At 42.7% G+C, this 26,108-nt stretch overlaps 1 protein-coding gene across 2 annotated transcripts; it reads left to right on the forward strand.

Annotated features, from left to right (window-relative positions):
- Window positions 1-1,847: 1,847 nt before the first annotated feature.
- On the forward strand, window positions 1,848-25,341 carry LOC109902157 (protein eva-1 homolog B). Of its 2 annotated transcripts, none has more exons than XM_020498276.2 (4): window positions 1,848-2,183; window positions 17,471-17,622; window positions 19,757-19,856; window positions 20,055-25,341. In XM_020498276.2, exons 3-4 carry the CDS (start codon window positions 19,790-19,792, stop codon window positions 20,489-20,491), a joined length of 504 nt encoding a protein of 167 aa, XP_020353865.1. In that variant the 5' UTR covers window positions 1,848-2,183; window positions 17,471-17,622; window positions 19,757-19,789; the 3' UTR covers window positions 20,492-25,341. The 2 variants fall into 2 exon arrangements, with proteins under 2 accessions (XP_020353865.1, XP_031642448.1); XM_031786588.1 differs by lacking the exon at window positions 1,848-2,183 and adding an exon at window positions 2,700-2,797 and having other exon boundaries at window positions 20,055-21,826.
- Window positions 25,342-26,108: the final 767 nt, after the last annotated feature.

The raw sequence follows: 26,108 nt of genomic DNA on the forward strand, positions 1-26,108 counted from the left end.
TGGTCTACACAACCTTGAGTCACTGCGCCCCTCTGTAAGGTATGCTTAAGTAACAGCCCGGAGGCTTCCATAGATTCTACCACCTCTCCACCCCTAACAGACACACATGGACACACACACATGGACACACACATATGGACACACACACACACACACACACACACGGACACACACACACACACACACACACCCCTCTCTCTCAGTGTTAGAGTGTAAATCAGTCCCAGGGACAGGGGGACATCTGCCAGCCATGAGAAGATCATCCAGGCAGGAATGCGATCAGGGATGGAGCTGCCTGGCGACCTCAGAAAAAAACACTGAGATCCTAGAGCTCAATATAGTATGTGTGTGCCCACGCACGTACAGGACTGCAGTCTTAAAACCAACTGCTCCAACCCAACCCACCCCACTCTCCTCCTCTCATCTCCCCCATCTCTTCAGCTGACACGGGGGTGGGGTGGGGTGGGGGGGGGGGGGTGCTGGAGAGATGCCTTCTGCTGTCTCTTTTTCTTCTCCAACTTTTATTATTAGGGACAAGGGAAAAGCAAAACATCTGGGAAGAGAGGCAGACAGGGAGAATGCTTGAACTGGAGTGGCGAAGGAGTCCAATTGAACTGAATCCATCTCCAGAGCATCCAAAGAGCTTGTGTCCCTTCATGGGTTGTTAAGTTCTGCTCTCTTGTGAGCGTGGGTTAATGAGTGAAATATGTGGACAGAACCCAAGGCTACATCCCAAATGGCACCCTAATCCCTTTATAGTGCACTATTTTGTTATTTTTTTTTACCAGGGCCCATAGAGCACTACATAGGGAATAGGGTGCTATTTGGGACGTATCCCAATACCATGTTTCTTGCTTTTTCCACCTCAGCAGCAGGGTGTATCAGAATAACAGCTTTGCGCCGACATTGACCTCATTGAGAAATTAGGAAACTCGATGACGCACTTCTTAATGCAGCTTCTCAATATTGATTTCACAGCACTTTGTAGAGAAGTCTTCCCCTCCCTTGATTCCCATGGAGGCCCGGTCCATGTTGATGGGAAATACTGTATCTCCATGCCCACCCACTCCGTCTGGCTTTAATTAAATCTGGTCAAGGCTTTGCTTGGTGGCCCAGTGTATTTACTGCTCACTCTCTTCAGTTGGTTGGGGGTTTCCTCCCTGCTAGTAAGTCTGGGTTACAAAACAAGATGAGCATGTGCTGTGAGCCCGTAATGTAGGACTTATGGCCATGTCATGCTGTCACGGCCAAGTGCTAAGCCTGAAAAGTAGGTTTTTTTCCAAAAGTGTTCAAAAGACTATGGATACTTACATGGTTTTGCGTTATTTTGTTATTCAGCAAGGACAGTTACTAGAGAGATACCACATTTTATGCAGTCAAACCTCTTCAGTCTTCATTTTCTTCTCTATAATGGATTATAAAATCTAATTGATAGCCATATGTTTATGAGTGTGGCTCACAACTGTGAGGGGGTTGTCACATTTTTCAGACTACATGTTTACTCCTACCCCCCAAAAGTCCCACTTTCCCATTCATCTTCAAATCAAAAAGGCTTAAGCTGCAATACAGTGTGTTTTGTTGCTTATATACAGTTATTATTAATAGCTCCAAAGGTAAATGACAATCCATCACTGTCATGCCTCGTGTTTTGTTTTTGTTCGTGTTTTCTGTCATTCTGTACTCAGTGTGGAAAATCAACCTTCATTTGTCGGGGGTTGTGTTTTTCCTGCCCATTTCCTTAACAGAGGGGACGAGGGGGAAGAACTCCCTTCCCAATACTCCCTCCCTCTTTCCTTCTTCCCTCCCTCTTTTCCAAACCCTGCTCATTTTTGGCAGTTCCTCCTTCCTCCTTTTTTCTCTCTCTTTCTGAGAGGTTGTATGACAGCTTTTCCTGCTGCTGGCAGAGAGAGTGGAGACCGTGAGGGAGAGGGAAAGTCTGTTATTCAGAGCAAGCTACCACCTCTTCCCTATAGGTTTCTCTACACGCTCCAGGACTGGAGAACAGCAGTAGTCACACACAAGGAACGAGCAAGATTGACAAAGTCAGGATTGCTTGTTGTGCTGATTTTGTCAACCTGGATGCGAGAAGTGGACTGTTTTGACTGAGGCTAGCATTGAGCCTTACCTTATCTTGACAGGAATTAACTTTCCTAAGAGGACACTTTGACAGTACTACTTACTTGGTGAGTGTGACAACCCCAGTCTGTGTATGTACAATAACATATGAACCTCAACGAGGTATTTAAATCACTGTATTTACAATGTAAAGGTTGTAACTTTTTGCGTTTCCCTCAAAAACCATAAGCCCTGCTTAAGCCGGGGGAGGGTGTTCTACTAAGCTATATGGATTTTTTTTTGAGAAGGTCATACCAAGGATAATTTTGCTATTTGATTTTGAATTTTAATACCCCTTGAAGTATCCCACAAAAATATGTTTAAAAATATTTTTGGGCCGTCCTGCTATTAGCCCATACAAACGCGTTGAATGACAGATTCACTACATGGAACAACAGATAGTCCCCCAAAAAATCTAAAGGGAGTTTGTTCTGAAATGTCTCCCCTATATCTGAGAGATATAAGAAAGATCAGGAGACATTTGTAACTTATTTTTTGCATGCATTTAACCCTTATTTTTGGCACTAAACAGTCTTCACATATATACATACTTCCATTCATTTTTTTCAACTGGTATCATATTAGTGTGTAGCCCAAACTGTTCGGATTCTACAGACGGAAGTTGACAGATCCCGACATCAGACGAGTCCCAAGACGCTTATTGGGGTCGTAGAGCAAAACGGTATGACAAACACCATTCTAGCTCTTTCACCTTTCACCACAGATGTGGAAGTGTGACATAGGCAGATGCAGTGGATTGAGATGCATCTAATGCAAACCTGATATCTCTAGCTTAAACTGAGTGATTTTTATGGGGGTGCGACCTGTGGTGTGTGTCTAGGTACAGTGGGGTTTCAATGAGTGTCTGCTGTTTCATGTTTTGCAGTTTATGTTCCTTCAGAACTCTGCAAAGCAGTACTCTTGTGGTTGCAAGAGTTTGGGAACACTTAAAAACTCTAATGACGACTAGAAGTTCCCTTTCTGTCAGTGCACTCAGGAGAACACACAGCTATAGGTTCCAGCGCTGTGTGTTGTAGCTTGTTTCCTTCCTTCCGGGAACAGTAGCTATATTCATATCTTTACGTGATCCAAGCTCATTTATAGGGGTTATACTGTTCCTTGTTGGAGTGTCCTCAAGAGAATCAATGCTCACCTTTGAGTGTCTCAACATGAGCTCTTACAAGAGCTAAGAGCTCACTGCCCCAACATGTATCTGATGGATCAGTGCCAGAGAGCAGGGCTGATGCAACTAGCTGCACAGTGGCTAACCTTGCGGTGATAAATGACTTCACTTTCGCCGCAATAAATGCAAACATCCTGCCGCATTCTGTATTTTGGTCAGGGCCGCATCAACTGCGTAATACGATCTGGGGGAGCCGAGGTGGGAGCGTCATGCTTCACTGATGTGCAGCCCTCCCGTTTCATCAACATATAGGGGTCCTGTGTGTGTGCGTACGTGTGTGTGTGGGGGGGAGAATAATGGTTTTGTCTCACACACATACACATGCACAGACCGTCTCTACTGGAGTGATGTGGTCAGCTCCTCTTATCAGTAGGAGATAGCCATTCTCAGAGGTCCCCTCTAATTAGCATTTGTAAGTGGGCAGGCGGCTTGCTGTCCCTCCCTGTGTCAATCTGATAAAGTGACAGATAACAGAGGATAAGTGTGAATGCCTTAAACCCTCAAGCGTGTTTTGGGACAGTTGACTTGTATCTGACCTCTCCCAGCTATGTTCCCCACCATCCTCTTGTTCTCCTCAATCTCACTGCCCTATGTTTTATCACTGGGGTTTTTGCCTTATCTGTGGCCTCTAAGGAGTCACAGGTCAATCCTTGACTTGAAACGCTTGTCTAAACTCTAAACCATTTGCCTGGCCCTCTGCTGCACAGGAGACAACAGAGCGCTTCAGAGTGCTTTCACAGACACACATACTGTACAGTGCCTTGCAAAAGTATTCATCCCCCTTGGCGTTTTTCCTATTTTGTTGCATTACAACCTGTAATTTAAATGGATTTTTACTTGGATTTCATGTAATGGACATACACAAAATAGTCTAAATTGGTGAAGTGAAATGAAAAAAATAACTTTATACAGAAAAGTATTTACCTCCTTTGTTATGAAGCCCTTAAATAAGATCTGGTGCAACCAGATTACCTTTAGAAGTCACATAATTAGTTAAATAAAGTCCACCTGTGTGCAATCTAAGTGTCACATGATCTGTCACATGATCTCAGTATACATACATCTGTTCTTGAAGGCCCCAGTGTCTGCAACACCATTAAACAAGGGGCACCATCAAGCAAGCGACACCATGAAGACCAAGGAGCTCTCCAAACAGGTCAGGGACAAAGTTGTGGAGAAGTACAGATCAGGGTTGGATTATCAAAAAATATCAGAAACTTTGAACATCCCAGAGAGCACCATTAAATCCATGATTAAACAATGGAAAGAATATGGCACCACAACAAACCTGCCAAGAGAGGGCAACCCACTAAAACTCACGAACCAGGCAAGGAAGGCAATAATCAGAGAAGCAACAAAGAGACCAAAGATAACCCTGAAGGAGCTGCAAAGCTCCACAGCGGAGATTGGAGTATCTGTCCATAGGACCACTTTAAGCCATACACTCCACAGAGCTGGGTTTTACAAAAGAGTGGCCAGAAAAAAAGCCATTGCTTAAAGAAAAATATAAGCAAACACATTTGGTGTTTGCCAAAAGGCTTGTGGTGTTCTCCAAACATATGGAAGAAGGTACTCTGGTCAGATGAGACTAAAATGGAGCTTTTTTGCTGACAAGGAAACCGCTATATCTGTCGCAAACCCAACACCTTTCATCACCCCGAGAACACAATCACCACAGTGAAGCATGGTGGTGTCAGCATCATGCTGTGGGGATGTTTTTCATCGGCAGGGACTGAGAAACTGGTCAGAATGATGGATGGAGCTAAATACAAAAATTATTGAGGGAAACCTGTTTCAGTCTTCCAGAGATTTGAGACTGGGACGGAGGTTCACCTTCCAGCAGGACAATGACCCTAAACATACTGCTAAAGCAACACTTGAGTGGTTTAAGGGGAAACATCTAAGTGTCTTGGAATGGCCTTGTCAAAGCCCAGACCTCAATCCAATTGAGAATCTGTGGTATGACTTAAAGATTGCTCTACACCAGCGGAACCCATCCAACTTGAAGGAGCTGGAGCTGGAGCAGTTTTGCCTTGAAGAATGGGGAAAGATCCCAGTGGCTAGATGTGCCAAGCTTATAGAGACATGCCTCAAGAGACTTTTCAGGTGTAATTGCTGCAAAAGGTGGCTCAATCCACTACAATCCTAATAGTTACGCACGCTCAAGTTTTCTGTTTTTGTTGTCATATTTTGCATCTTCCAAGTGGTAGGCATGTTGTGTAAATCAAATTATACCAACCCCCTAAAATCTATTTTATTTCCAGGTTAAGGCAACAAAATAGGAAAAATACCAAAGGGGTTAAATACTTATGTAAGCCACTGTAGCCCTGGATCAAGATGAGTGGTGTATTTTATGAGTGGTGTATTTGCTTTATTACCACTACAATCCTGTAATGATGCCTTGGTATTGCTATTTAAGCCATTGCCTTGGTCTTGCTGTTCTCGCCTAGCAGAAACTGATACAGTAACTCACATCTGACAACTTCTTAGGGTGAGTTAAACCATTACTCTCACATGTGTGTTGGTATATTTTTTGTTTTGTTGTGTAACATGAGAGAGAGTTTGAGACATGCTATCTAAATGAAGTGGGAGGCACAGTATATTATATTTTGTAGACCAGTAGCCATTAAATGTTATAAACAGGTTTTCAAAGAGATGCAGAAGCTATGAACTGCCTTGTCTAATCAGATGTAAAGCCAACAAGACTGTATTCGATTCAGATTCGCCATTGACAAATAATAGGTTGATGAGTGATTTATCTCTGAAGCTGTGTTTAGCAAGACTCCAACTAAAACCACTGCTGTCTCATAAAGCCTCAATGCCTTCTAATGACTGCTTCACCCTGGTCTCCTTAGACTTAGGGGGATGTTTGACATGCTAAATCCACTAGGGTTTGCCTAAGCCTCTCTATCTCTGTACACATGTGAATGTCCAAGAACATAAAGAGCCCTGCAATTAAGGTAGAATTTGTTTAAAACTTTACATGGGAATCTGGGGGAAGAGAGGAACCATATGGTGAAAAAGGAATAAAAACAAGATGACAGGGTTAAGCACACAGAAACTGGCCGAGGTTTGGACCAAGTCATTGTTTTACAAGTTTGAGTTTCGAGTCCTAAACAAGTCATAATGTGCTCTTCACCAAATGTAATACAATTTCATATTTTTAACAAGAGTAATAGTTAGTATATTACATTTACGCAAATCATGAATGATTTTAAAAACATATATATTAACTACTTTCCAAATAAACTTTATATTTCCATGGACTATATTTCTCTCTCTCTCTCGCTCTCTGTCTCTGTCTCTGTCTCTCTGTCTCTCTGTCTCTGTCTCTGTGTGGTTACAGTAGGCTAACGTATGTCAATGGATTTAGTAACATCAGGCAGGATTTAGGCTACCAATTGCCTAGCCAGTTGAAGCTCAATCTTGGGTGCAACGATCACATTCCCGCACTGACTGACTGTGTGGATGCTCATTGATTTAACGTTACGTTTGCTACAAGATACACTAGTAAATTAATAAAATATATAGCTGTCGGCTATATTAGCCACGACTTACCGTTCTTTGTGCAGCTTCAAATGTCGAACAACGTTGGAAATTGTTGCTCCCTCCGTCTGTAATTTTCTTCCCGCATGTTTTACAAGTTGCAATCCTTTTTTTTGTTGATACAGCGTCGTCTTTATATCCCAATGTAATTATTTTGGGTATCATCTTTCCAAGGGCTCCATCTGAATTCACCCCCCGACATTCCTCTGCACTGCCACGCACAACTTTTTCTCAGCTGACACAATTTGATTGGCTGCTGTCCGATTCAAAAGGTAATCCGTTAAATTAAGAGTTAATGCGCTGCACACTTTTTTTAATAGCATGATTTTTAATATTTGGGCTTGTGTAGGGTATCAAGTCAGGTCGAGTCATAACGCTCAAGTCCAAGTCAAGTCACGAGTCACAGGTGTTAAAGTCAAAGTCGAGTTTCAAGTCATCATATTTGTGAGTCTGACTCGAGTCCAAGTCATGTGACTCGAGTTCACACCTCTGGAAACTGGTACAGTGACGTTTGTAAAGTATCTCTATTATTCATTGATTGCACATTAAATAAGAGACACTTGACTCAGAAGCTCAATCTTATGATTGAATCATAGTTTAAGGTCGGTTATCAAATATTTATGGTCTACACCAAACAAGTCGTTTGTCCAGCTCCGACAAAACTGTACCCTGACGAACTAAAGAACTTATACCATACAGACTAAAAATGACAGCACGTGTCACTTTCCCAGAAGACTAGGCTTATTTTATGTCCAGGAAACCAGCTCTACTTGTTTGAACAGGACATGGTTAACTCTGCCCAGCCACTCATGGAAAGGGTTAACACATTTTGTGTCATAGGGTAATCACAAGTCTTGTGTAATGAATGCAGTGTGTGGTTGTGGTCGGATGGTACATGCTGGCCCAGATCGATCAAAGATCACAACTCTATTTCTGGAGCTTGAGGTTGGGGATCACCTGAGGGTTACTGTGCTTTAAGAAAGCACAGGGGTGCATATGAGGAGGCAAAGATGAACACACATATGGGTGTATGCATGGACACACATCATCACGCTCTGTCTCACACACACATTCCCACTTATACTCTCTTGCACACACACACAAACTCATTAAGTTCCAATTCTGAGCATCAATGTCCTGGGCCCTGTATGTACAGTATTTTACATAAATGTTTTATTAATTTCACCTTCATTTAACCAGATAGGCTAGTTAAGAACAAGTTCTCATTTCGAACTGTGACCTGGCCAAGATAAAGCAAAGCAGTACGACACAAACAACAACAGAGAGTTACACATGGAATAAACAAATCATACAGTCAATAACACAATAGAAAAAAATATACAGTGTGTGCAAATGAGGTAAGATAAGGGAGGTGATGCAATAAATAGAACACAGTGGCGAAATAATTACAATTTAGCAATTAAACACTGGAGTGATAGAGACTGGAGTTATAGATGTGCAGAAGATGAATGTGCAGAGATACGGGTTAGAGATATTGGGTGCAAAGGAGCAAAAAAATAACAGTATGGGGATGAGGTAGTTGGATGGGCTATGTACAGGTGCAGTGATCTGTGAGCTGCTCTGACAGCTGGTGCTTAACTTCTCTGCGATATGTGGGACGGTAGTGTCCCACCTCGCCAACAGCCAGTGAAATTGCATGGCGCCAAATTCAAAACCTCAGAAATCCAATAATTTAAATTCCTCAAACATACAAACATCCAGCCACAGTGTCCGATTTCAAAAAGGCTTTACTGCGAAAGCACACCAAACGATTATGTTAGGTCAGTACCTAGTCACAGAAAAACACAGACATTTTTCCAGCCAAAGAGAGAAGTCACAAAAAGCAGAAATAGAGATAAAATGAATCACTAACCTTTGATGATCTTCATCAGATGACACTCATAGGACTTCATGTTACACAATACATGTATGTTTTGTTCGATAAAGTTCATATTTATATCCAAAAATCTCAGTTTACATTGGCGTGTTATTTTCAGTAGTTCCAAAACATCCGGTGATTTTGCAGAGAGCCATATGAATTTACAGAAATACTCATAATAAACATTGCTAAAAGTGTTATGCATGTCATTTTAGATCCACTTCTCCTTAATGCAAATGCTGTGTCAGATTTCAAAAAAACTTCACGGAAAAAGCACACCATGCAATAATCTGAGTACAGCGCTCAGACACAAAAACAAGCCATACAGATATCCGCCATGTTGTGGAGTCAACAGAAGTCAGAAATAGCATTATAAATATTCCTTTGATGATCTTAACATACCTTTGATGATCTAAATCAGAATGCACTCCCAGGAATCCCAGTTCCACAATAAATGTTTGATTTGTTCGATAAAGTCCATCATTTATGTCCAAATACCTCCTTTTTGTTCGCATTTAGTACACAATCCAAACTCTCGAGGCGCGGGCAAGTCCAGGCGAAAGTTCAGATGAAAAGTAATATTACAGTTCGTAGAAACATGTCAAACGAAGAATAGAATCAATCTTTAGGACATTTTTATCATAAATCTTCAATAATGTAGGGTTAGGGTTAGAGAATTCCTTTGTCTTCATAAATGCAATGGAAAGCAGGTCGCTCTCACGTGAGCGCGCGTGATCAGCTCATGGCACTCTGCCAGAGCCCTGACTCATTCAGACTCCTTCACAGTAGAAGCCTCAAACAAGGTTCTAAAGACTGTTGACATCTAGTGGGAGCCTTGGGAAGTGCAATATGACCCCATAGACACTGTATATTCGATAGGCAATGAGTTGAATAACTACAAACCTCAGATTTCCACTTCCTGGTTGGATTTTCTTCTCTGTTTTTTTGCCTGCCATATGAGTTCAATAATACTCACAGACATCATTCGAACAGTTTTACAAACGTCAGAGTGTTCTCTATTCAAATCCACTAATTATATGCATATTCTAGCTTTTATGGTTGAGTAGCAGGCAGTTTACTCTGGGCACCTTTTTATCCAAGCTACTCAATACTTCCCCCCAGTCCCAAAGAAGTTAAAGTTAGTGAGGGACTTCATGGACTTCATGACGTCCCTCACTAATGAGTCTCCAGCTTCAGTGATTTTTGCAATATGTTCCAGTCATTGGCAGCAGAGAACTGGAAGGAAAGGCGGCCAAAGGAGGGATTGGCGTTGGGGGTGACAAGTGAGATATACCTGCTGGAGCGCATGCTACGGGTGGGTGCTGCTATGGTGACCAGTGAGCTGAGATAAAGCAGGGCTTTACCTAGCAAAGACTTATAGATGACCTGTAGCCAGTGGGTTTGGCGACGAATATGAAGCAAGGGCCAGCTAACGAGAGCATACAGGTCGCAGTGGTGGGTAGTGTATGGGGCTTTGGTGACAAAACGGATGGTACTGTGATAGACTGCATCCAATTAGCTGAGTAGAGTGTTGGAGGCTATTTTGTAAATCAAGGATCGGTAGGATAGTCAGTTTTATGAGGGTATGTTTGGCAGCATGAGTGAAGGATGCTTTGCTGCGAAAAAGGAAGCCAATTCTAGATTTCATTTTGGATTGGAGATGCTTAATGTGAGTCTGGAAGGAGAGTTTACAGTCTAGCTAGCCACCTAGGTATTTGTAGATGTTCACATATTCTAGTGTCTACATATTCGAGTAGTGATGCTGGACGGGTGTGCGGGCAGGTGCTGGTAGCGATCGGTTGAAGAGCATGCATTTAGTTTTACTTGCATTTAAGAGCAGTTGGAGGCCACAGAAGGAGAGTTGTACGGCATTGAAGCTTGTCTGGAGGTTAGTTAGCACAGTGTCCAAGAAGGGCTAGAAGTATACAGAATGCTATCATCTGTGGAGAGGTGGATCAGAGAATCACCAGCAGCAAGAGCGACATCATTGATGTATACAGAGAAGAGAGTCGGATCAAGAATTGAACACTGTGGCACCCCCATAGAGACTGCCAGAGGTCCGGACAACAGGCCTTCCGATTTGACACACTGAATTCTGTTTGAGAAGTAGTTGGTGAACCAGGCGAGGCAGTCATTTGAGAAACCAAGGCTGTTGAGTCTGCCGATAAGAATGTGGTGATTGACAGAGTCAAAAGCCTTGGCCAGGTCTATGAATACAGCTGCACAGTATTGTCTCTTATCGATGGAGGTTATGATATGGTTTAGGACCTTGAGCGTGGCTGAGGTGCACCCATGACCAGCTGGGAAACCAGATTGCATAGCAGAGAAGGTACGGTGGGATTCAAAATGGTTGGTGATCTGTTTGATAACTTGGCTTTCGAAGGCCTTCGAAAGGCAGGGTAGGATATATATAGGTCTGTAGCAGTTTGGGTCTAGAGTGTCTCCCCCTTTGAAGAGGGGGATGACCGCGGCAGCTTTCCAATCTTTAGAGATACGGAAGTCAAGTAGTAATAGGGGTTGCAACAATTTTGGCTGATCATTTTAGAAAGAGAGGGTCCAGATTGTCTAGTCCTGCTGATTTGTAGGGGTCCAGATTTTGCAGCTCTTTCAGAACATCAGCTATCTGGATTTGGGAGAAGGAGAAATGGGGGAGGTTTGGGCAAGTTGCTGTGGGGGGTGCAGGGCTGTTGACCAGGGTAGGGGTGGCCAGGTGGAATGCATGGCCAGCAGTAGAAAAATGCTAATTGAAATTCTCAATTATCGTGGATTTATCGGTGGTGACAGTGTTTTCTAGCCTCAGTGCAGTGGGCAGCTGGGAGGAGGTGCTCTTATTCTCCATGGACTTTACAGTGTCCCAGAACGTTTTGGAGTTTGTGTTGCAGGATGCAAATTTCTGTTAGGAAAGCAAAGGCTAGCTTTTTCAAACTGCCTAACTGTTCCTGGTTAAAAAAAATTGAATGGGGCATGCTTATTTACGATTGTGAGGAAAGCACATTTAAAGAATAACCAGGCCTCTTCTACTGATGGGATGAGGTCAATATCCTTCCAGGATACCCTGGCCAGGTCAATTAGAAAGGCCTGCTTGCTGAAGTGTTTTAGGGAGTGTTTGACTGTGATGCAGGGTTGTTGTTCAACCACAGACCCATTACGGACGCAAGCAATGAGGCAGTGATCGCTGAGATCCTGGTTGACGACAGCAGAGGTGTATTTGGGGGGTAGGTTAGGATGATATAAATGAGGGTGCCTGTGTTTACAGATTTGAGGTTGTACGGTGGTAGTTGCATTGATCATTTTTGTGAGATTGAGGGCATCAAGCTTAGATTCTTGGATGACCGAGGTTTTAAGCATATCCCAGTTTAGGTCACCTAACAGCACGAGCTATGGAGATAGATACGGGGCAATCAATTCACATATGGCGTCCAGGGCACAGCTAGGGGCAGAAGGTGGTCTACAGGAAGCGGCAACAGTGAGAGACTTGTTTCTGGAAAGGTGGATTTTTCAAAGTAGAAGTTCAAATTGTTTGGGCACAGACCTGAATAGTAAGACAAAACTCTGCAGGCTATCTCTGCAGTAGATTGCAACTCCGCCCCCTTTGGCAGTTCTATCTTGTCGGAAAATGTTAGGGATGGACATTTCAGGGATTTTGGTGGCCTTCCTAATCCAGGATTCAGACACGACTAGGACATCCGGGTTGGCAGAGTGTGCTAAAGCAGTGAATAAAGCACACTTAGGGAGGAGGCTTCTAATGTTAACATGCATGAGCTGGATTGCGATGGAGCACGTATGATAAAGTTGATATGGTGATAGAGCATGTGTTTTCTCTTCTGGATTTCCATAGGAGAGCAGCACTTTGTCTCTGTCTAACATCAAACCCCTCAACCCCACATCTGGCCGCTATTAACCTCCACCCCCATGGGCCCGTATCTCCATTACTCCCCATACCCCACCAGCCCAATCCTCACGGGGTAAAGAGATTGCTCTCTAGATAATTTCTTATGTCACTAAAATACCTGCTTTGATTGCGTTGTCAATGAGCGTGAATTGAAAGTGAAATCAAAACAATCGTTGAGCCATGTAAGTGCATTTTGGTTAAAAGTTGGGTAAAAAATGATCTACAAAAATGGTTGATTCTCCCAGTTTGTGCCCGGTGGGCAGTTTAAAATGGCTCACTTATAACCCAGAGAAAGTTAATCCAAGGCTAATGTTTGGAAACCACCTTCACTGGGTGGCAATCCTGCTCGCTGTTCGGGAGGAGAAAACGAAAAGCAGATTTTCTACGTTTGAGTCTCAGCTCAGTGGAGCTCCCCATACTCTCAGCTGGCAGACATCTTTGGGGTCAGCTCTACCTTGTGCTCGGTGTCACTGGGCCTGATGGCAAACACATGTCTGACTGGACTCAAACTGAAATAATTCCCCCCACAGTACGAGCCCATGGCCAGGGCACGGTGCAATGGAAAACAGCACCAACACTTAGCACAGCTTGATCCCCAAGATCCCATGTCAAGAGAAAACAAGAAAGGAAGACACTCTCTTTTCTCTGAAAAGCCCTTACAACCCTTTACTGTCGTCAAGAAAGACCGGCCGCGCTGGACAGAAAATGCCTTCACCAGATGTCTACCCTCTGAATGCTTTTGCAGGCCCCGGCGAACAGAGCCCTAGCTCTTAGGAAAAGTGTCCGTGTTTATTGGGTGGAACATTACCGCCTGCACCTCTGCCTGTCTTTCTCAGGGAGAGGGTCATGGCTAGAAGGGATACAGCTTCTGTCAAATTAACATCAAAAGTTTTTGGGGTGGGGGCATTTTTCCTAACCCTAACCCTTTTCTTAACCTTAACATAAATATCCTAACCTGCTACGTATATTCTCCTAACCTGCTACATATGTTTTCCTAACCTGATACAAAAAAATCTAAATGACAAAAGCTGTATCCCATCTCGTCAAATCCCAGAGGGAGCTTGAACTTGAAGTTCAGGCTTTTCTGGACTTGGATGCTGTCCTGCCTTGGTTGGTGGTCAGGGGATCTTGGTTGGCTGGGTTTAGGCTAGAGAAAGCCTGTGAGACCATACACTGCCGTGATTGAAGCCACATGGTAAACTCTTTTACAGAAATCTGTTAAAATAGGAAAGGTATGGAAAAAAAACATCCAGTAGATATTGCTGTGATACAACTTCAGTTTATGAGCATCTAGGGAATAGCCATTAACCTGCTTTTCTGCTACTTACAGAATCTCACATCATGGCTTTCGGTGAAAAATGGGAAAAAATGTCAATCAAAGCAGTAGCTCTACAGGCTGCACAATTCTAGCATACAGTATTTATTCACGTTGCAAAAGTCAAGTGGAGTATATTGAGCTTAGAACTGCCTCCATGTGCTCAAAACAATGAATAAATTACTCCTCAGTGGTCCATTTGATCCCATGGATCATTAATCACAGACAGATTTTCTCTCTCAGTAGCAGAAAGAAAAATATAAGAAACAAGGATAATTTTAATTAACGTTGTCAGGGGCAAAGTTGATGAATGCTATAAAATTGTCCTGACTTTACACTCAAACTCAAAGTGACACCAGCTCTGTCTCTGATCTCCCATGCCAGAGTTGTTGTATAATAGGCTATATCTGTGCATAAAAACAACAAAATGTGATTAAATTCAAATCTGGGCTTTTCAACTCACTGAAGACCTATGCCAGGCAAACCACAGAAAGAGCATCCATTGTGCCAGGGAAAAATGACAGCAGCACATAAATTCTAGGTATCAAAAATATCCCTATCCCTCTGTGGTTCAAAGTGTGTCATTATCATGAGGAAGCAGGTGTACTCGTTCCCTTGTGAGATTTGTATTTTTTCATGCAGTTTCTCATTGTTATTCAATTACTCCCTGGATAAATTCCTACTCATGGGTTGTTAATGTGATTTCTTAGACGCGGCAGAGGAGTACTATGGTTAGATACTTTATGAATGGTTTATAGTGTACATGTATCTAGGGAAAAGGGCTTCTGTTTGGTAATAGGAGCGAAAAGTCTTGCCTCTGAGGTTGGTCCCTGTCACTATGTGGCTAGTCAATCATTTAGGAACTATCTTTATCTAGAGAGACGGCATAATCAGCTTCTCCCCACAAGACAATAACAGCATGATTAGCTCAGACAATCAGACAATGTTATCCTTCACTTTAAAGGCCCACTTTAAAACTATCATGTTGACTTTGTGGACAGTCAGTCATTGTTTCCATACCTCCATCTATGAATTCACTTTTTTTTTTACATTTCTTTTACCCAGCTTTATAGCAAACCAAGTGGCGGGGCTGCCGTTTAAGGAGTGGGAGTTAAGGGCATTTGTCTGGTCTAGGTTCCGGACTGACAGTACAACCGGATGTAAGGGGGGAAACATGGTAGGAAAGGAAAAGCTATTATGCTCTTCTGCAAGAGGATAAGAACAAAAATATCACAACTTAACAGACAGGGTTTTCCTTCATTTGGTTCCTCTGTCCTCCCAACCAAAGCAAACAATTGTCAGTCAGAAATAGAGAATGAACTCTTCCCAGGCCTCACAACACCACATGTTGTTTACCTCAGCGTCAGTCTCAGCACTATTTGCCTTACAGTTATTTGAGACTTGGGGGAACTTTTCATTGTTTTTGTATCTTGACATGGTGTCAAGATACACTTTTCTTACACTCTTAAGTACACACTGATTGGCTTCAATGTGAAGTCATTGGTTGACTGATGCTGCCCACCATGTGACTGAGGACACAGGAAGTGGATTGTGTGTTCAAATTGTTTGACCTGAGGATATGAGGTCAGTTAGGATTGAATGACAGGCATTATTTGGTAACATGCGAGGTGACGTAATCTATGTGTGAGGCCTTCAAAGCTGAAGCCTTCTCACACAACATTAGCTTAGAGTGTGCCACCTTTTACTTTCCAGTACCATAAAGGGTCTTTGGCATGTAGGTGTAGGAAAACCCTGTTTGGTTTTATGTCCATTTTTTTGTAGTGGCATAATGATCCAGTTAGCATTTGAACCCCTTTAGAGGCTCTTGAAGGGAGTAATATGCCAGAACATTTTCAGCACAGCATTCAAGGTCCCCAAAACTGCAGAAACACTGAAACATATGTGAACAGTGTTTTTCTCTCCAGCAGTGAAGGGGCATAGCAACATCTGCTATTGAATAGAACATAAAGTCACTTGGAGAACATGACTGAAATTTGAGTCAAGGGATTGAGGGAGGTGGAGAGCACGTCTGTTCATAATTTATTCCTCAGGGCAAAACAAAAACAAAACAAAACAACAGGCCCAGGTTAATTATTGTTTAGATTGGCTTTAAACGAGTCTCCGGTTGTCTTTAACCACCCTTCTCAGATGCCTGAGTTCTGACTAATTCCATTCTGGTGCATTCCACTGTGAGAAAAGAGCAGTTAGGCCCAGTTAGCAGTCCAATCATTAGCCATGACCTTGGAAAACTGGTGAAATCACTTACACTTTATTACCTAAGCTCTTTAGACAGTATCCTATGCGGGTACTGGCTGCTTTGCCTAGATGATGCATTGTTTCAAATAGCTCAGCAAGGATCAGGCCAAGGTGGCCTGGTCCAAGATCTGTTTTTGTTTGGCAATTACAATGACTGTAGTTGGCTATACATACAACACAAACAGATCTGGGACCAGGCTACAGGAATGATGTGCTGGGGGAAAGTTGACCTTGTCTGTTCAAACACAAGCTGCAGTAATTGAAAAGGAAGGAAGTAAAAACAGGAAGAGTGTGCGGATGGAACCCGCTTCTGTGGTCCAAAACAAAAGGCTCACTGACCATATGACTCTGTGGCCTGGAGTGGAGAGATGCTGTCATGGCGACTGTTCCCTGGGTCCCTGCTAGCCCCGAACACTCTCTCGGCCCAGCATTAGTGTACATAGGGTCTGGCAAGAGTCAGCAAGATCTGAATCTGCACTGGGAAGCAAAGAGGCCCTGCTAAACCAACTCAAACTGGCACTGGGCTTTTTCCTCTCAACACATAAAGGGTTTGTGAAAAATGTTTGAATGTTTTTCACGGTCCTCTTTCCCCACCTGGCATTTAAAGAGCTGCTCATATTCTGTGAGATATACGGTGGCTGTCGGGTTTATAGACTAGGATTTCTACTTCTTGGAGACAAAGTGCTCTGAGGATATTGCAGTGGTTTGATGTGTCAGAGATGGGATGAGACTTAAGTTTGTGTGTTCAGCTGTTTCCAGGGAAACATCAGCCTGTGACTTTATCAGAGATATTTTATATACTTTCATTCATTGTAAGCAGCTTTGACTTTACTTCAAACATATCAGTGCTTAGGAATACACACAAAAACCTAGTGAGAATTCAATCTTTGTCATGTTTGATTACAAACACCTTGGACAAATCCCCCACCAAAAAATGCCTCTTCCTCCTTGCACATCATTTATTGTTGTGTAGCCTCCATACATGAACAAGTGCAGTGTTTCAGTGTTTAACGTTTATAACATAGTTACTTACATGCCTTTTGAACATATGTGTATGTAAATTGTATTTATACAGTATGCACTGTATATGTATGCGTTTGTGTATCGAAATATGAACTTTTGTACTACTGAAAGCAAAGCCTGTATTTTGTCTGCTGCCGGACTGTGTATCCCTCGGCAACAGCAAAAGGCCTGTCATTGTTTGCATTGCCAACGCCTCAGTGAGTTTGGATCTGATGTAGGCTGACGGCTGTGTGAGTGTCTGTGTGTTTGTTCTTGTCTCAGGGCGGCCAAATGAACTGTTCGGCCTGAGGAGCGAAGGGCACGGGCGTAGATCCAGAGAGACAGAGAGAGAGGGTCGCTCAATCATTCAGCAAACCTCTCCACTTCCATCATGAGCTGGGACTGAATAGTTACCACTACAGCTTCATTTTATGGTAAGGTTTATGATACAATACAAGGTGTACATATGTCTGTTCTTCTTATTGCCTGTCTTTATATCTTAGAGAAAGAGCATTGTGCTTTTTTTAAAGAGTCAGGCATGTGCAATACATATGGTTGACCAATGTTTTTGTTGCATTTTTCAATCCTTGCTGCATTAACAAATGAGCGTGAAAACAACAGTATAATATCATCGGGATTCACATTAGTGTAAAATCCATAGACTGAAGAGATCAGCCAACCATGTTGAGGTGACAGAACAAAAACAGGTGGCCTGTGCCATTTTTGATGTCAATGATCTGTAGGCTATGAGAATATCATGCCATGTGCTATGACTTAGCTTGTTGTGAGCAATTCCACGGGTTAGTGCTCGATGTGACTGTGCTAGAGTCAGCCATCTTGTCCTACTTGAACAACATGTTTGTTCCCCTGGGAGCCATAACACAGAACACGTGTAGAATGAAAGGGATCGAAGGCTAATGCTAACACATTGAAGGGTTCAGGGAGACTCGTATTGGCTGGGCCCCTGTGTCACTATCTATAGCATCTTGGTTTTCCTGTGTCATGTGCCTTCCATGTACCATGTGAGGATGTCATCAAGGCGGGTCGGGGGGAGAACAATAGTGGAGCGGACGAGAAAAGGGCAGAGTCAGCAGGAAAGGGCTATGACAAGGGTTGAGGGTGAAGGGAGGGGGTTGCACAGGAAATGCAGGAGAGACCCAGCAGGGCCTTGTGGATAGAGTGTTCCATATGGGAGAATCCACCCAGCCTCTCACTCTGATTGGAAACAGTCTCTCTCTCTCTCTCGCTCTCGCTCTCGCTCTCTCTCTCTCTCAAAAGCACAGGGGCTTGCCTTTATAGCCTAGCCTATGTAATTGACAGAAAATAAAAACAGACCACATAGGAAAAGAAGCAGGACCAGGCGTCATACTTTTGTTGTGTGGCGAGGCGTGGCGCCGCAAGGTTCTCTGTGAGGGAAACTTGAGACTTCCTGGGGAGTCTGAGGTGAGGGAGTAATGACCGGGCCATCGAGGGCCTGCAGGAACACAATGGAGCCAAACAGAGCGTCAGGAAACGCTGAGGAAAAGACTCAGACGACCAGAAAGCGCCACCAGGGATAAGCCCAGTGGCCAAAACTTAAACCAATTAAATTAATTGTCTAAACTCAATCATTCACATTTGGTTCTGCTCTCCAGGCAGAGCTGCCTTCAGAACAAGATTAAAAAAGGAAAACCCAGTGACTCTGTTTCAGTCAGGGACAGTGAAAGTGTGACTAAAATACATAGTTAAACAATTGCAACAACACAGGTCTTCCAGGTGTTCACCTATTTGTGTCAGTCAGGGAAATTGAAAGGGTGAACTAAACAGGTACTGTAAAAACAACACAGAGGGCCTTAGGCCTTGCCCCCATTGATCTGGGAGGCTCGTTGGAGGAAGTGCTGTTCATTGGCTTCTGAGGAGAGAGTTGACCTCTTGACCCTCACTGTAGAGGCCTGTCACGGCTCACAGGCAGGACCATGTACCAAATGCGTCATGATCCCAGTTTGCGTGGTTGGTATTTGAGGACGAATAAGTGGAGCTTTTGTTTGCCACAGTTGGACCAGTTAGGCCTGGTCCTCACCCACCCAAAGACATATGTGACCGACCGGCTCAATTCGGTCTTATGTAGAAAAATGTAGTATATCATACACTACAGTTGAGGAACAATGTGAAAGTAATTCTGCTTTGAATGCTGATAAACTTGTAATACCACTTTTGAGAAAATGTCCCTATGGAGATATTCTGTGGTCAGTGCGTTTGGCGTGATAGCAAACAAGAAAACATCTAGTGTGGCATTAGAGGCACTCGTAAAACACTTGAACTACATTTTAAAGGGGAGGGGAATTATAGGGGTTTGTGGTAGCAGAAGTGTTTCGGTGGGGTGCATGAGGGTAGCATGAGGGTAGCATGTGTCTTTTGGCCAAGTCTCGTTGTGTCAGTTTGTTTGTTGTGGAACTTTCTGTGGTACACAGTGGGAATAACTGAATTCATGCATACATTACTGCATACAGTACGTGGCATTGCATGCATGGCATTGAAGTTGAGATCGCAAGGAATTCTGATGCAGTGGGTTGTGTTTATTTGTTCTAGGTGTAAGCAAAGGCTACTGGACATATCGTCAGCATGGACGCAAAGAGGAAAGAGATGGACCTCCTGAGCAACAGCATAGCTGCCTATGCACACATCAAAGGTCAATCAATCAATCACTTTAACATCAGCAGTTCTCACATTGCTTTTAAAGTACCACAAAATGAATCAATGAAACAAAATCACCAATGTGCCAGTCATAACAATATTGATTTAGGCTACTAGCACAATGCCTTTTTGACATATTGTGGGGTTTTGTTATACTAGGTGAAATTACCAGTTATCTTTTTCTGTCCTGTAGAGAACCCAGAGAGCTTTGGGCTGTACTTTGTGATTGGGGTTTGTTTTGGCCTGGTCCTAACCCTCTGCCTCCTGGTCATCCGGATCTCCTGCAAGCCCCGCACCAACATCCCGGCCTCCACGCCCGAGAAGAAACACCTGAAGGACTTCAGTGAGGACGAATGTGATGAAGATAGCGAGGATGAGGATGAGGAAGAGGAGGGTGACGTCGAAGCACCTGCCCCCATGCCCACCACAGAGATTCCTATTGGCAACCACCACAACCACAGCCAATCGGACGGGACACTGAGCGTTAACGTGTTCACGTCGGCCGAGGAGTTAGAGCGGGCACAGCGATTGGAGGAGAGGGAGCGAATCATACGGGAGATCTGGAGGAATGGGCAGCCTGATATCCTGGGTTCAGGAACAGGCACTATAGGTCGGGTGCACTACTACTAACGTCCAGTACTACTGGGCCACTGAATGGACATACTATATAGAACTATGGTGCTATGGAATCAGGGGGTACACTGTGGTCTACACCCGCCAAAGACAGATTCCCATGAGGGGTGTCACTCATGCTGTTGTATACAGACAGGTCACAAGTGGCGTGCTACTTCGATCTGGGGTGTATTCAGTGATGTGAAATCTTCTGAATGTTGCAGATAGAAATATAATGAATAGAGCTGACAAAAGTCACTATTCTACCTGAAAGACAAACATATCTGTTCTGCACAATAAGTTTCTATCTGAACATTCTGTAACGTGACATCCCTCTGAACAGGCCCTTGAAGTGTAAGTCTTGACTCTAACACTATGTGATAGTGGTGTGCTGTGTGAATGTATTTCCCCCATCAACATTTGTCACCTACTACCACTGCCATAATGGAGTTATACCACAAGGCACCTTTGAGACCAGTTCTGCTGCTTTGTGATTTAGGCATGTGAATGGGAATGTTTATCATAATTGGAGTCTACAGTGTAGAGAGATGCCTGAAGAAAGTATTGCCCTTAGAAAAACACAAAGGGAGTAAGGAAGGACTAATACAGCCATTGACAAATAGCCAGAGATACTGTAGGGAGTAGGGACCAAGTATTTTGCAATGAGAGGTCACTTTCTTTTGTTTGCTATGGGGCCATGTTTCCCTCAACACTGGTGAGTTTACAGCGGGACAGTGCCGTGAGCTGTTTGTCATTATATTAGGAAATGATCCTCAATGCTTTAGAGTGGTCTTGGAACCTTCTGTGAGAAAATAGCTTTGCCTAAGTAAGAAAATAGAAATAGATTCGGTGAGACCATTTTTCACCTGATGTCAAGTCATTTTGGAATTGGACTGCTCAATTTGCTCAGTTTAAGAACACAGTTTTAGGCTGTTTTCAGAACCAATTACACTAGGGGAAATTAAATAATTAAAGTGTGAAACTCAAAAGTCCTTGTGGTTGTTTCTGTTACACTTAATGTCTTTTAGACAAACAATGCTCTTTCTTAAAATGTTCCTAGACTATGTATTTTGAATATACTGTACAATATAAAGATTGTCTAGGGCTGAAATTGAACAACTGAAAAACCTCAGTTGAACCATTTAATTGCAATGGATTGTAAGGTCACTCATAGTGAATTGTTATTCTTAATCAATTGCTCCCATGTGTGCCTTGAAATGTTAAATAGATATGATTTTTATAGTACAATATCTTGAAAACTTGTTTACTAAATGTTTTGGCAAAACCCAGTGGTCTATCTAAACGAAATAAAGCCTTATTTTATTGTTGGAAATAAAACACAGGACAAAAGGATATTTGATTGCCAACAGAATCATGTTGAACGTTGATGAATAACACAATCTGCATATGTATCTTGGGTATGATCATTATCCAGTTTGGTTCTCTTGGGCTTTAGCTGTACAGGTTATTCAAATTATTTAAAAAACTTCTTAGTGCTATGCGTCCCATCAGCGGGACACCCGTTGACAATTTTGGGTGAAATTGGAGGGTGCGCAATTCAAATAATTCATCTTAAAATTCTGGATATTAAACATCTAGGTACATACAAGTGTTGTATATAGGTTAAAAGCTTAAATTCGTGTTAATCTAACTGCATTGTCTGATGGATTGCAAATCAGAGGAAGATTTTCAAAAAGTAAGTGATTATTTAATCGCTATTTGTGATTTTATGAAGCCTGTGCTGGTTGAAAAATACGTTGATGTGGGGCGCCGTCCACAAACAATCGAATGGCATGCTTTCGCTGTAAAGCCTATTGTAAACCAAAGGGTCCTGACTACAACATGCACGGCCGTTTTGTTAGATAAAATCCTTCTTTGTATCCCAAAAAAGTATGTTTAGTTGGCGCCATCAATTTGAGTTCAACGTGCAGGAATTCAAAAAAGCTACCGCTAAACTTTGTTAAACCAAGTCAAACTACGTTTCTATTTAATCATCGGGTACCCTAAAATGTAACTCTACTATAATATTTCATACCGGAAAGAAGTATGTTCAATATAAAAGATTAGCAAGTGTGCGTCCTCTTAGTTGCACGCCCACATGCTGGTTCCCAAAATTCGGAACAAGCCTGAAACCTTGAACAAAGACTGTTGACGTCTAGTGGAAGCCATAGGAATTGCAATCCTGGAGCTGGAATTGCATAGGACCCATAGCTTTCAATTGGAAGAGCATGGGATCTCAAAAACAAAATTCCAGTTGGTTTTTCTTTGGATTTTCTTCTACCGTATCAATTGTGTTATAGTCTCATACATTATTTAAAAATTTCTACAAACTTCAAAGTGTTTTATATCCAATGGTACCAATTATATGCATATCCTGGCTTCTGGTCCTGAGTAACAGGAAGTTTACTTTGGGCACGTCAGTCAGGCGGAAATTCGGAAAAAAAGGTCCCTAGCCCCAAATAAATACCTGGCCCTCCAACTAAATATAATTATCAGTGTACCAACTCGGCACAGACATCAATTCGACATATATTCCACGTTGGTTCAACGTAATGTGATTGAAATTACATTTAACTAATGCAGTCATTTATATTGATTACTGCATTGTTGGGTTTACAGCTTGCAAGAAAGACATTTCACTGTACTTGTGCAGGTGACATTAAAACTTGAAACAACATAGATTCAACCAGTGTGTGTTCAGTAGATATGTCTTCTATCCATTCGACTTTTTGACCAACCTAGCAGCCAGAAGCCTTAGTACTGGAGTCTGACTGTGCTCGACACCCATGCATAAAGTGGCCACGCTAACGTTGTGAGGGGGAAGGCATTGCTTGTGGAGGAAATCAGCCAAGAACTTCTGTAACATGTCTTAAACCTCCTCGAAGTACACAATGTGCTGGAAAAGCAGACAGGGTAGCAGGTTTGCCTTGGCGAGGTTTTCTCTGTTGAGGTCAGGGCTAAACCCTTATGTGGTCCGGGCCGTAGCTACATATAATGACACCGGGGTCTGGACCTCTGGAATTTTTTCGAATTAGAATGAATAATAATTGGGGTCTCAACTTGCTGTTGAGAGTTATAGAAGAATAGACAAGGTGCAATTTCAAAACTTTGTTGTGCATCAGCAGTTTTCCTGTTGTTATATGTCACTCACTGACAGTCACTCAATTGGCCCATATCAATAAAAAAAAGTAGATTGGTAAATTAGTATAGTTAGTCTAGCCAGCTATCTAAACTCTAAACTCTAAGCAATCATGTTCAAATTACCGACGGGGCACGAAGGGCACGTCCCCAGGTGCCCTGACCTCAAGAGGGCCCACATTGTTTTTGTAAGTCACTCTCACTCAGATATCATATTAAGGGCTGGATTCAATCAGTATCGCAGAAGTATCGCAGAAAATGTGCGTTCAAATGTTAAGGTAATATCCAACAGAGCTGACCGATTGAGCTCTCCGTAACTGCGGGAACATTGCCTGGCATAACATGGCATAAGTCATTAGTCTGGCTGACACCTAACTCGAACTCCTCCTGACTTCAGAGTCTGGAAAGGCTCTTTTGTTGTTGTCAGCAGGATGCATCGATAATGAAAGGGGCTGTGCTTCTATACTGATTGGTGCACCTCTGTGTCTTCCTCACTGAAACACCCACATGGACAGCCACTGAGGGACACCCCCTTCCAAACCAACTACTTTTGCTGGCTTTTCTATTCCAATTATATTTTATTTTTATTTTTTGTGATCGCTTACTGTGTAGTAGGCCTAGAGGTCAAAATCAATTAAATGAATATATCTTAATATAGTAATTCAGCTAAACTCCATCCAATATAAGCAACTACTTGGCCCAAAGGTCAGTATATCAAAAACAAATACTACTTCAACTTCAATAAGCACGTTCCATCAAATTCCGCCCAGAAATTCATCTAATTTCAACCTCATAACTTGACCTTTAATCTTTAATTTACATGGCAGTACACAGGTCATTATTTTCATCTGCAATGTGCCCACGTGAACTAAAAAAGGAACAATCACAGACAAAATTGCCACCTTTAAACCCCTTTATTGGTGAAATGTTGGCATAATTTCAAGATGATGACCATCTAACTCCTCTTGACATGACACAGGTGAAACAGACAGAGGGGAAAGTTTTTTCCATCTATGGTCTGAACCCAAGCTAGGGGGATGTTACGTTAGCTTTACTGGGGGGGAGGAGAGCCTTGGTCTGGTCAACCACGGTCTGGAAGACCTGCTCCATCTGGTCCTGGAAGTCATCAGCCAGAGGCTTGAACTGGGCCTGCATCTTGTCGACCAGGGCCATTAACTGGGCCTGCAGGTTGTCAGCCAGAGGACTGAACTAGGCCTGGATGTTGTCAGTAATGGGGTGGCAGTGGACCTGCTTCTCGAGTTCACTGATGAAGGGCTTCTTCTGCTTCTGGATCTTCTCAGCATGCTCCTGGATCTTCTCAGCATGCTCCTGGATCTTCTCAGCATGCTCCTGGATCTTCTCAGCATGCTCCTGGATCTTCTCAGCATGCTCTTGTCGGTCAGAGGCTTGATCGGAGCCTTACCCTCCGCCATGTAACCCGTATGGGGAGAGTGACACACTTAGTGAGCCATTTTCCAAAAGCTGTAGGCCCATGGAGCAAGCTAGCTTTATAGCGGACTCTATGGTACTGATGTGAAAACTGACATGTTGATTAAAATGTAATATCCCTGTCGGGTACAATGCTATGAAGAAATGAATAGCAATATAATTTGAATGAGTACTTATTTAGAATGACTTGATATCTTACTGTGGCTTATACAAGTAAACTGAAATTCCAAAAGGGGCATCTATTGTCAATGAGTTCTCAATAAACTGAAAATGAGACACTATTTTTGCCAAACGTTTTAGAATTTGTGGATATTAAATTCAAATTACTTCCTGAAGTCACTGAGTTTCATTTGAATTGACCCCAACCCTGGTGTAAACCCTCTTCTAAAGAGCTAGGGCTCTATTAAATCTGTAACACTGAAGCGTTACAGAGTCCGCAACAGAAATGTAAAGGCAATTTCCGATGAATGTAGTCTGGTGAAGCGAGAACATTGCCTTTAAATTTCAATCACACTGTAAAGCTGAAATTCCACAATGCGGAATGAATAGAGCCCTTAGTCTATATTACACGGCCATTGAACACACATTTCTTAGAAAAAGACGGATAGTAACACGACTAACAATACCTTTTCTACTTTTCAGACCGGACATTCCCTTAGAACAGTAATGGAGAGTGGGGTAAACTGAGCCAAAGGGGTCAGTTGAGCCATCTTGGTTTCTAGGAAACCATACACAAAATTTATAATTTGACCAAACATTTAGGAACAGGTCATAATTCCATGGAGAGGGTTCATGATGCTTGTATCTAAACCAAAGTAGATAATTGTAAGATTGTTCTATACATCAGTTGGAGCCTATATAAGCTCCAATATGAGCTCCTAAACCTAGCATACAAGTGCATCCTTGTATCTGTGTGGGCTAATGTAGTCAAAGTGTTTGCCTTGGGGTAAGTTGAAACAATGTCAATGGGGTAACTTGAGCCAATGGTTGAGCCAATGGCAAGTTGAGCAATATCCTGAAATATATGTAGATATCTTTGTTAGAAAGA

The sequence above is a fragment of the Oncorhynchus kisutch genome, linkage group LG13 (genome assembly GCF_002021735.2).
Source record: "Oncorhynchus kisutch isolate 150728-3 linkage group LG13, Okis_V2, whole genome shotgun sequence".
Lineage (NCBI taxonomy): Eukaryota > Metazoa > Chordata > Actinopteri > Salmoniformes > Salmonidae > Oncorhynchus > Oncorhynchus kisutch.

Excerpts from the sequence above, each read along its gene's own strand:
- LOC109902157 (XM_020498276.2), top strand. The coding sequence starts at position 19,790 with ATGGACGCAAAGAGGAAAGAGATGGACCTCCTGAGCAACAGCATAGCT. Across the intron at positions 19,857-20,054 it reads TGCCTATGCACACATCAAAG|AGAACCCAGAGAGCTTTGGG; the intron begins GTCAATCAATCA and ends TCTGTCCTGTAG.